Source organism: Temnothorax americanus, unplaced genomic scaffold (assembly GCF_048541705.1).
Source record: "Temnothorax americanus isolate GAGA-0224 unplaced genomic scaffold, ASM4854170v1 Scaffold38, whole genome shotgun sequence".
Lineage (NCBI taxonomy): Eukaryota > Metazoa > Arthropoda > Insecta > Hymenoptera > Formicidae > Temnothorax > Temnothorax americanus.
In genome coordinates this window covers 236537-253542 of record NW_027509526.1, presented here as the reverse complement: position 1 = coordinate 253542, position 17006 = coordinate 236537, and the positions used below count along the sequence as shown (strand labels likewise).

Genomic DNA, 17006 nt, shown 5'->3' with positions numbered 1-17006 from the left:
CCCAGGCAATAGACAATAGGAACAGGAAATAATTAAAAAATCGTTAATTACAACTTACCTGACCTCACTTAAGCGTTGCAAATCGAATAATTTCTAAATCACGAATGATTACTAAAAATAAAATATCTATAAGAAAATATCCTCCCTCTTTCATGTGCTGCTTTATTGCATTATACAAACGCATAAATATTTCCAAATACAAATAAAGTCAATATTATAACTAGACATCAGATTTTTTTTATACGCAGGTTGGTGGAAAAAAGCAATTAATAAATGAAATTGTGTTATTTATAATATCCAACATATTCATACTGCAAAATATGTTAAGTATAAATATGTTGGATATTTATAAATAATAATTACTAATTTTAGTTAATAATTGCTTTTTTCCACCAATCCGCATATATAAATTCTGATGTCTAATTATATAATTTTTAAACATGGCTTGCTGCTTTAAAATAAAAATCATGAACATGTATATTTGTTTTTTTTACTCAAACTTATTCCATAAAAAAATATATTAAAAGTGACTTCGAGAAAAGACTGCGACTAAAAAAATTGAAATTTAAGCAATATCTCAAAAATAAATAAAAATAAACAAAGTGATCTTCTTATTTAAACACGAATCTACCTGACCTCACATGCGCGTTACAAATCAAATAATTTCTTAAAATATCTATAGAGAAATATCCTCCACTTTTCACGTGGAATCTATATAGAAGGGTTATTGCGAACGATGACGAAGTCACTACGAAATAAAAATAAATCTATGACTGTTTTTTACGGTACAGTGTGGTAATAATTAATAATAAAGTAGATTGGATGCATTTGTGCACATTGATGTATCTAAAAGAATTTGCTGTAGACTTCATTTTTGTTCTTCTTTGTTCTTCTTTTCTTTTTTGTTATTTTGCAACAGATTATTTAACCATGCTTTTACAACTTCTGTTGGCCTGCTTTGTAAGATCTTATACTTCCTTTTTACTTCTTCTATTACTGCTAGAGGTGGTAATTTTTCTTTACGTAAATACTTGGCAAAATACGTTTTTGCGTTTGTTTTTTCTTCATTCGTCCATCGAACTTTTTTTTTACACGTTTTATGGCCTGAAATGCAAATATAGTCATTCATAAAAAAGTGGTCGAATAAAATCTTGATGTATATAATCTAATCATTATTTATTTACATGCTTGATTCTTCTGCTTTCTTTGTACGTTGACTACACTCTCATTAGAACTGCTTGAACTTGTATTCATTAAATAATCTGATATATCACTATCCGAATGTTTTCCTATTAGAAATAGAAAAAAGTACGAAAGTAATACAAGAAGTATGCAAATTATAAACTTGCACATTGCTTCCTCATCATTACAGATCGTTACCATTGTTCCTATTTTATTTTGCTCACAAAGCTCTATGAGGAAGCTTGTATTTTATTTGATGTATAATTATTAGTATTTATTTGTTTTGACTTCTTCATAGAGGAAGCTTTATGAGCGAAATAAAATAGGATGGTAAAGATCTGTAATGATGAGGAAGCAATGTGCAAGTTTCTAATTTGAACACTTTTTTTAATTTTAAATATAATCTTTTTATGAATTGATAGAGCTTAGTAGCACAAGTGGAATTTTAAAATTGACGCAATGTCAAATCAATATTGACTTTGGGAATTCGGACTACATGGTCCAATATGGACTTTGCATATGGACCTTTAATCGCGTATAAAGCTGGGTCTAATCAATCAAATCTTAAAGAATTATATATGAAATAAAGATAGAAAGGACTGAAGAATATAATAGAATTATAATTGGCCTGATATCTCAAAATTGGCGGAAGTTAGAGCAACCACGGACATTTCTCAAAAAATTCAAAATTTTATAAAAAAGAACTTTTTTACCGATTATCGCCAAATTCAAAATACCAATCTTTTTTTAATGATACTCTATATAAAATTACATATATAACTTATACATGTAACTTTTTGAGCAGATATCGGTAACTCCTTCATCAATCCTCGCCAAATTCAGAACCTTCCTTTAATGATACTTTATATATAAGATTACATGTATAACTTGTAAACTTTTTAGGCAAAAATCGGTAGCCCCTTCACCGATCCTTGTTAAATTCAACACCAACTTACTTGTAATGATACTCTATATATATATATAAAAATTAAGCTTAAAATTTGCGGAAATTATAGCAAACACGTAGATTTTTTAAAACAGAAATCGTTATTATTATTAGCCATTTTTATTAATTCTATTATAATCTTTAGTTATTTCTACTCCTATTTCATATAAAATTCTTTAAGATTTGGTTAATCAGTTCTTGAGTTATAGAAAAATATCGGTTTTGATACACACACGCATACATACATACACACATTCGGACATTTTTTCAAATTGCAATTTTTCGGCGTTTTTAAACATAAGGTACACATTGGCATCGAAAACTAAAAAAACAATTTTTTCTTCAGTTTTTTCTACTCCTATTTTATATATAATACTTTAAAATTTAGTTGATTAGATCTAGCTTTATATACGATCAAAAGTCCATATACAAAGTTTATGAAAATAAAGCTAGTTCTATGAGGAAGTAATACAGAAATAGAAAAAAATAAGAAGAGAAAGAGGGAGGGAGAAAGAAAGAGAAGGAGAGAAAAAAAGAGAGAGAGAGAAAAAGAGAGAGTGCATGCTCCGTTTATAACAAAATTATTGTAATTAATCTAATTCGTATTTAAGTATTATTCAAGATTTTATTTAAATATTTAAAAATTTTTTACTGTTAGTTTACAAATTAATCCTAATTTGTAGAAATAATTGATATATACATGTATACATGTATACTTACGATAAATTACACCTTTGTTTTTTGAGTAAATATTCTGTTTTTTCCGTAAATTTGAAGTCACTTGTTTTTTTACATTTTGTTTCTTTTTCTTTCTTTCTGTTACTTTATTTTCCTTTGCTTCTATTGAGGTATCAACACATGTTTCTTCATTTATATCGCCAAATGTCTGTTTTTTCCGTAGATTGTAATTAGTTACTTGTTTCTTTACTTTTTGTTTCTTTTTTTTCCCTTTTGTTACTTTATTTTCCTTTGCTTCTATTGAGGTATCAACACATGTTCCTTCATTTACATCGCCAAATGTCTGTGATTCATCTGATAAATAAAAACACAATTATATGATTATTAAATCATTAATATAACAATTATTATAATGATAAGTTAACTCTTAATTAACTTTTAATTAAAGTTTATATAAATGCTAACCTTGATTATTGAAGGAAAGATCATTTTCATTGTTCATAGTTACGTCAGTTTCGTTGGAAGTTGTTGTATCCGCGCCTTGAGCTTTTAATAAAATCTTTGACATTTCTAGTATATCGACTCTAGCAACAGGTTGCCTATAAATCTGCTTATGAATTTGTTCATGATGACCCATGAAGTTTGCCACCCTCGTTACTTGATTATCTGACAAGTTTAAATCCACACATTTTGTTGCAACATGTTTGCGCAAAGCAGTACCACGAAGTAAGGAAACATTTTTTGCTCCACATGCACTTGCAAAATCTCGCATTAATTTACAAGCTTGTAAATGTTTATAGTGACTTTTATCCTTACTGGGTAATCCAAACAAATATGGATTTTTTGATGGCACCTGAGCGTCTTTTCGAAATTGTAGCAAAAGTTGAATACTTTTTAACATTTGTGTATCTAACAGCACTGGAACGGTTCTATTTAATTTACCACGAATAGTAAATCTAACATAATTATGAGTCTTGTCCGATTTTACAGAAGTTTTACACGTAGTGCTTGTCCCACAGGCACATTCATAGTTTTTATAATCGTTAATTAAAATCCTTTCTGTTTCTCCAGCTCGACGACGATTAAACACTTGAATGGCTATGAGTGTTACCTCGGCTAATGATTTCCATACTTCATATGAAAATTCTTTTGATAATATTTCAATATTTGCTTCTAGCTTTCTTTTCAAATAATCAGTTAGAGATTTAATGTCACTTGTTCGAGGTAATATCGTCTTTTTCTGTCGTTTAATTTTTGTATTGGTTTCTATTGCCACTTTATTTACAGTTCCACTAAAATCTACATCATAGATTTTCATAAAATCATCAACATCTTTCCGCTTTATTTCATCTTTGTCTATCATATATGTAACATCTAAAATTTTTCCGATTTTTTTAAGACAAGTGCCAAGAGTAGATGCATTAGTTGGATGTTTATACATGTTCGTTTCGTACTCAAATTCTGCAACATCATTGATTGCCTCAATGACCGTTCTATAAAATTGTGGAGCATATGCAGCAGCTAAAGTTTTGATTTCGGAATTTCGATTTCTCAAAGCTAATACTAAACGACCTAGAAGACGTAGATGACTCCGTATATAAGTGTTCTGATGTTGATGAACTTGGCTTTTGCACATACTATTTCCATACAGAATGATTGCACGGTCATACCTAATAGCTTTAGTTATTTCATCTTCTTGCAAAACCGGCAATATTTCTACTCTCATTCTTCTACTTGTTTCTGGATGACATCTGCCAAGAGCTCTACGAGCATTTTGTAAGATTTTTCGAGAAGATTCTTCATTTTCATTACAATATCGGGCATGGTGTCTTAAATTATTTAGCGTATAATATCCACCACAGTAAGGGCAATTGATAAAATTTACACCATTCTGTTTTGTTTGTTGTGTAGGTCTTCTAACAGTTATCATTCTACCATGATTATATTCTTTTGTCGCATTAAAAATAAAGTTTCCTTCTTTTCTTATATTTGCTATTTTATGCAAGCGTTCAGCACAACCTTTTGGTAAGTTTAAAAACTCTTTAACCTGATCTTCATTACGGTGTTTGTTTTCTAAGTGACGCGCTATTTTGCTTTGTAGAGTATGACAAAATACACAAAAGTTTTTTTTGTTATCGCCTTTAGGACCGTGTGATAGTTCAGCAGTTAGTTCAGATGCATCACATGCACTATTTCCAGGAACATTATATTTGAATTGATTTGTATACTTAGAGTTTCCAGAAACATTACTTATTTCACTAATATTACTTTCTGAATCTTCTGTTATTTCTGTTTTATTAATTTCTGATATCTGAGTTTCATCAGTTGGCTCGTATTCGCTAATAGTATCTTGAGTTACATTTGTATTCTTTGAACTATTGTTACCATCATCTAAAATAAAACAAAAGTATATATTTAAAACTGCATATTTAAAAGATATTCTAAGTGCATTAATGTTGTAAAATAAATTATTTAGCATAAATAAATTGTACATATAGTTGATTATACACAAAATCTTTATATTTGAAATTATTTTTTTTTCTACTACTTACTATAGCTTGATAAATTCAAAGGTGATACATTATCGTCTTTATTAGATAATTTACGTTTCTTTCTTTCTGGAGATTTAAATATTTCTTGTCTTTCTTCTTTTTGATCAGTTTTTGTTGGTGTTGGTTTCAAAATAGTATATTTTGGTTTAAATATAACGTTTTCAGAAATTATACATTTTGGCGTTATTTTTCTTGAGTTATTATTACAATCATCCAAATGTACAGTGGTTTTCTTATTATACATGTCTTTAGAAACTAAAAAATGAAAAAAATTATTAAAATATTTATAAGTATTAAAGGCTCAGAAATCATAAAAATATTCACACTAATAGTATATAAATAACAAAAAATATTTTAAATTTACCTTCTATTTCTGCATTAATAGTAGGAAAATTATCTTCAATCATGTTTAGATGTGTATGCTTTTCATCTGATGTAGTTTTCATTGACAGCATTTCTTTATTTATTTGCAACGGCATTATTTCATTTTCAGTATCAGTAATTTTATTATTTGTATAATTTTCATTTAAACTCTTTTCTTTTAATTCGTCATTTGTGTTGCAATGCGTTTGTTCATCATTTTTAAGAAGTGGCTCACTTAAAGTTACAGAAGGCGTGCAAACAGATTCTTCATTTAAATATGATATTAAACTTGAATCTATAATACTGCTTATATCACGTATGCTTGATATGTTAGTTTTATTACTGCATTCTGTTTTTTCGCTGACATCCAAAGTATTTTCTGATTTACTGTTACTTGCAGCAAAATTGTTATTATTTATATTATGTAACTGAAACATATATAGTATACAATACAAGTCATATATAAAGAGTTTAAGTTAGATTAATGACACACTTATAGGGTCGATTTTACAGTTTCCGATTAACTTGATCCTTCGATTAAACTCACTCTTCGTCTCTTTCTAAGGGGGACAGTGAGAAAAAGTTGCAGAGTGAGTTTAATCAGAGGATCAAATTAATCGGAGACTGTGAAATCGGCTCATATTTTTAAAAATTAGTTTTGTTTTTAATTAGAGAATGTTATATATATATATATATTATATATAGACTTAAAAATATACAATATTATTTATTTGCTTACATTAAATACATCGACTTTATTATTGTATTCTATTTCTTCAGTGTCACTACTAAAAGCATTTGTCTCGAACTTTCAACAGTTTGTCGCAATATTTACTATTTTAATTTTTCTCGGTGATACTATATCGCGTATTTTAAAACTTTTTTCTTTATTGATCGTTGAATGATTAATCCCAGCAGATCGTCGTTTAATGCCTATATAAAAATATTTATATGTTATTACATTATTTAAAGAATATGTAAATTAATATAACCTAGTTAAAATATCTTCTTACGTTTTCTTGTCATTTCTCTTTTTTTTAATACTATATGGAGGGAATACGTTAATACTATACTTTTTGAAAGTACTCTTGGAATTCTTTTCGAGAAAACACAACCTCACACCATTTCATATATCCGCCAGTTTTATTTCTAAAGGTGGAAGCACATAAAATTGCGGGAGCTATAAGCAGAAGGCAGAAGCCATATGCGCATGCGCTATGGTATTTATAAAGCTCTACAGATACCATAGCGCTTGCGCATATGGTTTCTGTCTTCTGCTTATGGCTCCTGCAATTTTATATACACACTAGTGCAATAAGTTAAGCTCCCTGCACAATTCCAGGCAACAGGCAATAGGAACATAAAATAACCAAAAAATCGTTAATTACAAACTAAAAAATTCGAATGCTATGATTGGTTGGCAACAGGCAATAGGCACAGAATTTCCAACGTGATGGAAATTCTGTGTCTATTGCCTGTGTCACTGTTTATTCTGCATTTATACATGATTTCTGATTTTTATTCCTTGTTCCTAAAGCCTGTTGCCTGACATTGTATAAAGGCCATTGTACGTAACAAAGTTTTAGTCATAATCGTAAGGCCGTAAGAAATTAGACCAATCACACTCGATTATTCTTTTAGCTCAAGGAGAATAATCGACTGTGATTGGTCTATTTTTTTACGGTCTTACGGTCTTATGACTAAAACTTTGTCACGTGCAATAGCCTTAAAGGACTTTAGAGTGAGATAAGTATATTTTGTTTTACTCTAACTTATTACACCAATATACACCAGTTCAGAAGATTCTTCGATAATGAACAGATGACTTGCCCATAGTTTTCATACTACCAACATTAACCTCTCATTTGTAATGTCGGTATTCATGGGTTGGTATTCACTAGCTACATTAGTTCAGCAATAGAAATCAGACCCATAGTCCGTTCTTATTTCAAGATCATCTTAAAGCCCCTTGCACAATGCCAGTCCTGGAATATACCCTCACATTTGTATAACAGATTTGAAAACTGTCCTGGAAACTCCCGTAGGACTTGAATTTTTTCCAGGACAGTCCTGGAAAATGTCAAATGTCTTGGAATATAACAATACACTATATAAAAGTCCCGGAACATACCTCCGGGCCTACATATAATTATATATATTTATATATGTTTTTATATAAAAAAAAAATTATTAAGCCCCTTGCACAATTCTAGGCTACAGGCAATAGAAACAGGAAATAACCAAAAAATCATTAATTACAACCTAAAAAATTCGAATACTATAATTGGTTGGCAACAGGCACAGAATTTTCAACGTGACGGAAACTTTGTGTTTATTACCTGTGTCACTGTCTATTCTGCATTTATACATGATTTCTGATTTTTATTGCTTGTTGCTTGGCATTGTGCAAGGGGCTTTAAGATGATTTTTAAGATGAAATAAGAACGGACTATGGGTCTGATTTCTATTGCTGAACTAGTGTAGCTAGTGAATACCAATCCATGAATACCAACCTTACAAATGAGAGATTAATGTTGGTAATATGAAAACTATGGGCACATTCATCTGTTCTTTTTCGAAGAACCTTCTGAACTGGTATATATTGGTGTAATATGTTAGAGTGAAACAAAATGTATTTGTCTTAGGGCCTAAGCAGAATGGCTGTCTTATAACCTTAAGGCAGTGTTTTATGCCTTAAGTCGTCTTATTAACGCACAATACTGTGTTAAATGTTTCCTGTCTTGTGTAGTATACGCGACGTATACTACACAAGACATGAAACATTAAAGGCCTTGGCACATAGAAAAACTTAAGCAGTTAAACTTAAGCAGTAAGAAATCAACGGTATGGATTCGCTACCGCTTAGGGCCGTGCCTTAAGTTCTTGACTGTGATTGGCTGATTTGCTTACTGCTTGAGTTTTACTGCTTAAGTTTTTCTATGTGTCCGGGCCTTAACACAGTATTGTGCGTGACATAAGACAACGACTTAAGACATAAACACAACCTTAAGGTGGAAGCACATAAAATTGCAGAAACCATGAGCAGAATGCAGAAGCCATATGCGCATGCGCTATGGTATCTGAAGAGTTCTACAGATACCATAGCGCATGCGCATATGGCTTTTGCCTTCTGCTTATGGCTCCTGCAATTTTATGTGCTTTCACCTTTAAGGTTATAAGACAGCCATTCTGCTTAGGCCCTTACATAAGACAAAGACTTAAGGCATAAAACACTGCCTTAAGGTTATAAGACAGCCATTCTGCATAGGCTCTTACTCTAAGGCCCGGTCTACAATGAGTCGTATGTCGGAGTCGGATGTCGTAACGTAGCCGATGGTCCAATGAGAGGATTTCTTTTTCGAAAACAAATTTTCCTTATTGGACCATCGGCTACGTTGCGACATCCGACTCCGACATACGACTCATAGTAAACCAGGCCTAATGGCGTTTTCGATTTGCTACTCGACCCAACGGGTCGCATCAATATTGTATGTATTCCACGTCAATGATGCTAGAGTCCTGTATACATGATGCGACCCGAGTCGGGTCGTGTCGCAAATTGAAAACGCCATAACTTATTGCACTAGTGTATCAGGAAATTCTTAAAAATAGAACTGACGGATATATGAAACAGTGTGAGGTTGTTTTCTCGAATAGTATTCCAAAAGTACTTCCAAAAAGTATAGTATTAACGTATTCCCTTCATACAGTATTAGAAAATAGAAAAATGACAAGAAAACGTAAGAAGATATTTTAACTAGGTTATATTCATTTATATATTCTTTAAATAATGTAATAACATATAAATATTTTTATATAGGCATTAAACGACGATCTGCTGGGATTAATCATTCAACGATCAATAAAGAAAAAAGTTTTAAAATACGCGATATAGTATCACCGAGAAAAATTAAAATAGTAAATATTGCGACAAACTGTTGAAAGTTCGAGACAAATGCTTTTAGTAGTGACACTGAAGAAATAGAATACAATAATAAAGTCGATGTATTTAATGTAAGCAAATAAATAATATTGTATATTTTTAAGTCTATATATAATATATATATATATAACATTCTCTAATTGAAAACAAAACTAATTTTTAAAAATATGAGCCGATTTCACAGTCTCCGATTAATTTGATCCTCTGATTAAACTCACTCTGCAACTTTTTCTCACTGTCCCCCTTAGAAAGAGACGAAGAGTGAGTTTAATCGAAGGATCAAGTTAATCGGAAACTGTAAAATCGACCCTATAAATGTGTCATTAATCTAACTTAAACTCTTTATATATGACTTGTATTGTATACTATATATGTTTCAGTTACATAATATAAATAATAACAATTTTGCTGCAAGTAACAGTAAATCAGAAAATACTTTGGATGTCAGCGAAAAAACAGAATGCAGTAATAAAACTAACATATCAAGCATACGTGATATAAGCAGTATTATAGATTCAAGTTTAATATCATATTTAAATGAAGAATCTGTTTGCACGCCTTCTGTAACTTTAAGTGAGCCACTTCTTAAAAATGATGAACAAACGCATTGCAACACAAATGACGAATTAAAAGAAAAGAGTTTAAATGAAAATTATACAAATAATAAAATTACTGATACTGAAAATGAAATAATGCCGTTGCAAATAAATAAAGAAATGCTGTCAATGAAAACTACATCAGATGAAAAGCATACACATCTAAACATGATTGAAGATAATTTTCCTACTATTAATGCAGAAATAGAAGGTAAATTTAAAATACTTTTTGTTATTTATACTATTAGTGTGAATATTTTTATGATTTCTGAGCCTTTAATACTTATAAATATTTTAATAATTTTTTTCATTTTTTAATTTCTAAAGACACGTATAATAAGAAAACCACTGTACATTTGGATGATTGTAATAATAACTCAAGAAAAATAGCGCCAAAATGTATAATTTCTAAAAACATTATACTTAAACCAAAATATATTATTTTGAAACCAACACCAACAAAAACTGATCAAAAAGAAGAAAGTCAAGAAATACTTAAATCTGCAGAAAGAAAGAAACGTAAATTATCTAATAAAGACGATAATGTATCACCTTTGAATTTATTAAGTTATAGTAAGTAGTAGAAAAAAAAATGATTACAAATATAAAGATTTTGTGTATAATCAGCTATATGTACAGTTTAATCATGCTAAACAATTTATTTTACAATATTAAAGCACTTGGAATATCTTTTAGATATGCAGTTTTAAATATATACTTTTGTTTTTATTTTAGATGATGGTAACAATAGTTCAAAGAATACAAATATAACTCAAGATACTATTAGCGAATACGAGCCAACTGATGAAACTCAGAGTTCAGAAATTAATAAAACAGAAATAACAAAAGATTCAGAAAGTAATATTATTGAAATAAGTAATGTTTCTGGAAACTCTAAGTACACAAATCAATTCAAATTTAATGTTCTTGGAAATAGTGCATGTGATGGATCTGAACTAACTGCTGAACTATCACAGGGTCCTAAAGGCGATAACAAAAAAAACTTTTGTGTACTTTGTCATACTCTACAAAGCAAAATAGCGCGTCACTTAGAAAACAAACACCGTAATGAAGATCAGGTTAAAGAGTTTTTAAACTTACCAAAAGGTTGTGCTGAAAAAGCTTGCATAAAATAGCAAATATAAGAAAAGAAGGAAACTTTATTTTTAATGCAACAAAAGAATATAATCATGGTAGAATGATAACTGTTAGAAGACCTACACAAAAAACAAAACAGAATGGTGTAAATTTTATTAATTGCCCTTATTGTGGTGGACATTATACGCTAAATAATTTAAGACACCATGCCCAATATTGTAATGAAAATGAAGAATTTTCTCGAAAAATCTTACAAAATGCTCGTAGAGCTCTTGGCAGATGTCATCCAGAAACAAGTAGAAGAATGAGAGCAGAAATATTGCCGGTTTTGCAAGAAGATGAAATAACTAAAGCTATTAAGTATGACCGTGCAATCAATCTGTATAGAAATGGTATGTGCAAAAACCAAGTTCATCAACATCAGAACACTTATATACGGAGTCATCTATGTCTTCTAGGTCGTTTAGTATTAGCTTTGAGAAATCGAAATTCCGAAACCAAAACTTTAGCTGCTGCATATGCTCTTTACGGAAAAAAACAGAATATTTACTCAAAAAACAAAGGTGTATTTTATCGTTTACGGTTAAAGGATTCTTTTTATAAAATTTTGAATTTTTTGAGAAATGACCGTGGTTGCTCTAACTTCTGCCAATTTTGAGTTATCAGGCCAATTATAATTCTATTATATTCTTCAGTCCTTTCTATCTTTATTTCATATATAATTCTTTAAGATTTGGTTGATTAGACCCAGCTTTATACGCGATTAAAAGTCTATATGCAAAGTCCATATTGGACCATGTAGCCCAAATTCCCAAAGTCAACATCAATTTGACATTGCTTCGATTGTAAAATTCCACTTGTGCTACTAAGTTCTATCAATTCATAAAAAAATTAAATTTAAAATTAAAAAAGTGTGCAAATTAGAAACTTGCACATTGTTTCTTCATCATTACAGATCTTTACCATCCTATTTTATTTCGTTTATAAAGCTTTTTCTATGAGGAACTCTAAACAAATAAATACTACTAATTATGCATGGAATAAAATGCAAGCTACCTCATAGAGGAGCTTTGTGAGCGAAATAAAATAGGAACAATGGTAATGATCTGTAATGATGAGAAAACAATGTGCAAGTTTCTAATTTGCATACTTCTTGTATTACTTTCGTACTTTTTTCTATTTCTAATAGGAAAACATTCGGATAGTGATATATCAGATTATTTAATGAATACAAGTTTAAGCAGTTCTAATGAGAGTGTAGTCAACGTACAAAGAAAGCAGAAAAATCAAGCATGTAAATAAATAATGATTAGATTATTTACATCAGGATTTTTTTCGACCACTTTTTTATGAATGACTGTATTTGTTGCATTTCAGGCCATAAAACGTATAAAAAAAGTTCGATGGACGATAATGAAGAAAAAACAGACATTTTTCCAAGTATTACGTAAAGGAAAATTACCACAACAAAAAATGAAGTCTACAGCGAATTCTTTTAGTTACATCAATGTGCACAAATGCATCCAATCGAATTTATTATTAATTATTATCATACTGTACCGTAAAAAACAGTCATAGATTTATTTTTATTTTGTAGTGACCTTGTCATCGTTTGTAATAACTCTTCTATATAGATTCCACGTGAAAGGGGGAGGATATTTCCCTATAGATATTTTATGTTTAGTAATCATTCGTGAATTAGGAATCATTTGATTTGCAACGCGCAAGTGAGATCAGGTAGATTCGTGTTTAAATAAAATCACTTCGTTTATTTTTATACTTAACATATGTTGTAGTATGAATATGTTGGATATTATAAATAACACAATTTTATTTATTAATTGCTTTTTTCCACCAACCTGCGTATAAAAAAAATCTGATGTCTAGTTATAATATTGACTTTATTTGTATTTGGAAATATTTATGCGTTTGTATAATGCAATAAAGCAGCAGAACTATTTTGCAGACTACAATCATTTTTTATGTTCTTATTTTTTCCCTTCATTTACTTATTTTTATTTTTAGTTATTATTAATTTTTACTATTTGAGCAAAAATCAAATTTTTTACGAAAAATGTAAAAAACTTTATTTAAATAATTATTTATTTTACCATTAATCACTTTTATAAATTAATTTTTATTCAAATAATAACAATACACACTTCAAAAACATACATCATTAGAATGTCTAATTTTGCTAAAATTTATAAAATCAAATAAAATTAAGTAAAAATGTTTTATTATACCTATATTTAATATATTCAAATGTTTTTTCTATTAAACACACACAATCAAATTTATTTTTAATTATTACACTGTACCGTAAAACAGTCATAGATTTATTTCGTAGTGACCTCGTCATCGTTCGTAATGATCCTTCTGTATAAATTCCACGTGAAAGAGGGAGGATATTTTCTTATAGATATTTTATTTTTAGTAATCATTCGTGATTTAGAAATCATTCGATTTGCAACGCGCAAGTGAGGTCAGGTAAGTTGTAATTAACAATTTTTTAATTATTTCCTGTTCCTATTGTCTGTTGCCTGGGATTGTGCAAGGGGGTTAAGTACCCAATAAATTTTTTTTTATATAAAAACATATATAAATATATATAATTATACGTAGGCCCGGAGGTATGTTCCGGGACTTTTATATGGTATATCGTTATATTCCAGGACATTTGGCATTTTCCAGGACTGTACATTTGAGAAAACGTACCGTAAACAGTCCCGGAACATATCTCTGGGCAAACATATATATGTAAAATGTGTCCATGAACGTATTTTTCTCTTGTATAATCTATGTTCATATATACAGGAAAAATAATAAAAAGAAGAATTTAAAAATAATTTAAAAAATCATTTTTGCATTGTATTTTTTATAAACAGTAGTTATATTGTTATATTTATATATGATTATATATAAGCAAATTTTTCTCATTTCCTCAAATTTCACTTTTTATAAGAACGAACACAGATTATGCAAGTGAAAAAAAAACATATTGACATATTTTATATATAATTCTATATATTTGTTTATATGTAAAAAAAATTTTACTTAATATCTTAAAGATGCTAAGGACCTGTGCAGAATTGTTGTCTTATAATTTTAAGATAATGTTTTATGCTTTAAATTTTTGTTTTTAATAACACAATACTGTCTCGTGTCTCAAATCTTACAAACATAGACACTTTTTACATATGCTTAAGGGGCCATGTACATACATATGTTTAAGGAGTCATGTCAATCATTTATCTTAAAGATAGGTGAAAATTACAAAAGTGAAGAAATTCACTTACTTTTATACATGTAATAATGAAAAAAAAAAATAAATAATAATATTAATTTTAATTTGCAATTTTTTAAAATTAAATGCGTCTACACAATACAATCTAATTTGTTCTATCTTTTTTTACAACAATCGATTTCTTTTATTACTCTATATATTTATAAAAGATAATCCACTCAGAAAACACCATGTCCAAAATCGGGACATAAGACTAAGTTCAAGGTGATCTTTACGAGACCTTGACAATACTTTTCAAGGTCATACTAACCTTACTGTGTAATGCGTTACTCAAAACCCTACAACTTTTGTATGAAACATTTTTCTCTACAAACAATATTTTTGCAGATAAAAATTTATAACGTTTTATTTTGTTTACCCTGTATAAAAACAAACTATATTTATAAATCATCACACTATTATATGCAGTAATTTTGTAGTATTTGTAGTTTTTACATTGTCCTCAAATCTGCCAATACATTTTGTATATACATCAGATTCCAGGACTGTACATCCAGATGTATATACAATTTATAAATTTTAGAAAACATTTAAGTCCTACGGCAGTTTCCAGGACAGTCCTGGAATCTATCACACAAATATATAAGGGCAGATTCCAGGACTGTACATCCAAATGTATATACAATTTATAAATTGTATATACATTTGGATGTACAGTCCTGGAATCTGCCCTTATATATTCATACGATAGATTCCAGGACTGTCCTGGAAACTGCCGTAGGACTTAATTGTTTTCCAGGACAGTCCTGGAAAATGCCAAATGTCCTGGAATATGCCAATAAAAAAACGAAAAAGTCCTGGAAACTGCCTCTGGACCTACATATATATATATATATATTATATATGTAGGTTCAGAAGAGTAAGTTCCGGGACTTTTATTTTTGATATCGGTATATTCCGGGACATTTGGCAATTTCCAAGACTGTCCTGGAAAAAATTGATGTCCTACGGCAATTTTCGGGACAGTTTTTTGAATCTGATTACATATATATGCGTCATATTCCAGGACTGTACATTTCAAAAAACGTAAACAGTCCCGGAACGTACCTCTGGACCTACATATATATATTTAATAATATATATATTAAAGTAATTTAAATCGACCTGACTGGCAATATATATAACGTCTTTCCGATATGAACATTGAAAAACTGTGAGCCAACTTGGTTTGTCGGATTCACACAGCACTTTTTTCAGATCAATATCGAGACATTATTAATTTTGACCATAATTTTGGTCCGTTGATGTAATTTCTAAATTAAATAGTTTTTAATTTTATTGCGAAAAATATGATATGCAAAAAATTTAAATCGACCTGACTGGCAATATATATAACGTTTTTCAATGTTCATATCGGAAAGACGTTATATATATTGCCAGTCAGGTCGATTTAAATTACTTTAATTGTTATTCTATATACTGGCGAAAGAAATTTATTATTCTGTTTAATATATATATTATTAAATTTTAACTAAACATAAAAAAATACACTGAAAATATATTTAGACATTCAGATTGCATTTAATATGTAAACAAAACAATATTATAACAAAAAACTTAACTAATTTTTGGAAATACTTGAACAAAAAAAGATGTAGATAACTGACATTAGAAAAGACAAAGCTCTAACAAAATTTTTCTACAATAGATATTAATAATCTTCGTCCATATATAAAACAAGAGACCAAACTGACGCTAATTAATAAGATACACAATTTATTATATATCTTTAAATAATGAACAACTTACAAGTATAATTTGCAATATCTACTATTCATATACGATAAAATATTTAGACAAAATAGAGAACTAAATAACTAATAGTAATTTCATAACAGCTACATTTCGAGAACTTAGATAACGTAATGATAATTTAGAAACGTAGGTTTTAGTTAATTGTTAATTTGTTGCTGCAGTCCCACATTTATCGCTTTTGCACATTAGCAGAAAATTATAATAATATTGTTACGCTCGTCGAGTAAGCTCGCCGCCGTAACACTATCGCGCACTCCACACTCGCCCACGTATTTTGCGAAACTCGCAAAAGGAAAGAGAACTCAAAAGAACTTAAGAAATGCGTTTATTCTAAGCTCGTAAAACAGAACGCGTGCGGATTCCAAAAATCCGCCAGACAGAAAATCAATAAATCCATAAACAAACTCCCGTTGTCAAGGAGCGCGCTTCACAGCTTTCCCCGACTTCTCTACTCAGTGTCCAGCACGGGCGTAACATTGTCCCCCTCTTCTTAAGTTGTCGTCCCGACAACTAAAGGAAAGTTACAAGCAGTTTCTTTCTCTTAGATTTCCGGGAACTTGAAACGCTTCCTGCTCTACCTCGAGCT

General features: G+C 29.7%; 1 protein-coding gene and 1 long non-coding RNA gene across 5 annotated transcripts; one reads left to right on the top strand and one right to left on the bottom strand.

Moving 5' to 3' along the window:
• Nucleotides 1-682: 682 nt before the first annotated feature.
• On the bottom strand, nt 683-7298 carry LOC143902074 (uncharacterized). 3 transcript variants are annotated; one of them, XM_077414775.1, is made up of 8 exons: nt 6735-7253; nt 6461-6654; nt 5723-6149; nt 5359-5613; nt 3272-5197; nt 2849-3160; nt 1185-1289; nt 683-1104 (listed from the first exon to the last, which is right to left on the bottom strand). In XM_077414775.1, exons 3-8 carry the CDS (start codon nt 5835-5837, stop codon nt 869-871), a joined length of 2949 nt encoding a protein of 982 aa, XP_077270901.1. In that variant the 5' UTR covers nt 5838-6149; nt 6461-6654; nt 6735-7253; the 3' UTR covers nt 683-868. The 3 variants fall into 3 exon arrangements, with proteins under 3 accessions (XP_077270901.1, XP_077270902.1, XP_077270903.1); XM_077414776.1 differs by lacking the exon at nt 1185-1289 and having other exon boundaries at nt 6735-7298; XM_077414777.1 differs by lacking the exon at nt 5359-5613 and having other exon boundaries at nt 6735-7240.
• A 1849-nt stretch (nt 7299-9147) lies between these two features.
• Nucleotides 9148-15281, top strand: LOC143902075 (uncharacterized). 2 transcript variants are annotated; one of them, XR_013258258.1, is made up of 7 exons: nt 9148-9461; nt 9542-9735; nt 10045-10471; nt 10588-10833; nt 10996-11750; nt 12548-12652; nt 12736-15281. It is a non-coding gene; the product is annotated as an uncharacterized LOC143902075 (long non-coding RNA). The 2 variants fall into 2 exon arrangements; XR_013258257.1 differs by lacking the exon at nt 10588-10833 and having other exon boundaries at nt 12736-15278.
• Nucleotides 15282-17006: the final 1725 nt, after the last annotated feature.

Excerpts from the sequence above, each read along its gene's own strand:
- LOC143902074 (XM_077414775.1), bottom strand. The coding sequence starts at position 5,837 with ATGCCGTTGCAAATAAATAAAGAAATGCTGTCAATGAAAACTACATCA. Across the intron at positions 5,198-5,358 it reads TTTGAATTTATCAAGCTATA|ATGATGGTAACAATAGTTCA; the intron begins GTAAGTAGTAGA and ends GTTTTATTTTAG. Across the intron at positions 1,105-1,184 it reads AAAGCAGAAGAATCAAGCAT|GCCATAAAACGTGTAAAAAA; the intron begins GTAAATAAATAA and ends TTTGCATTTCAG.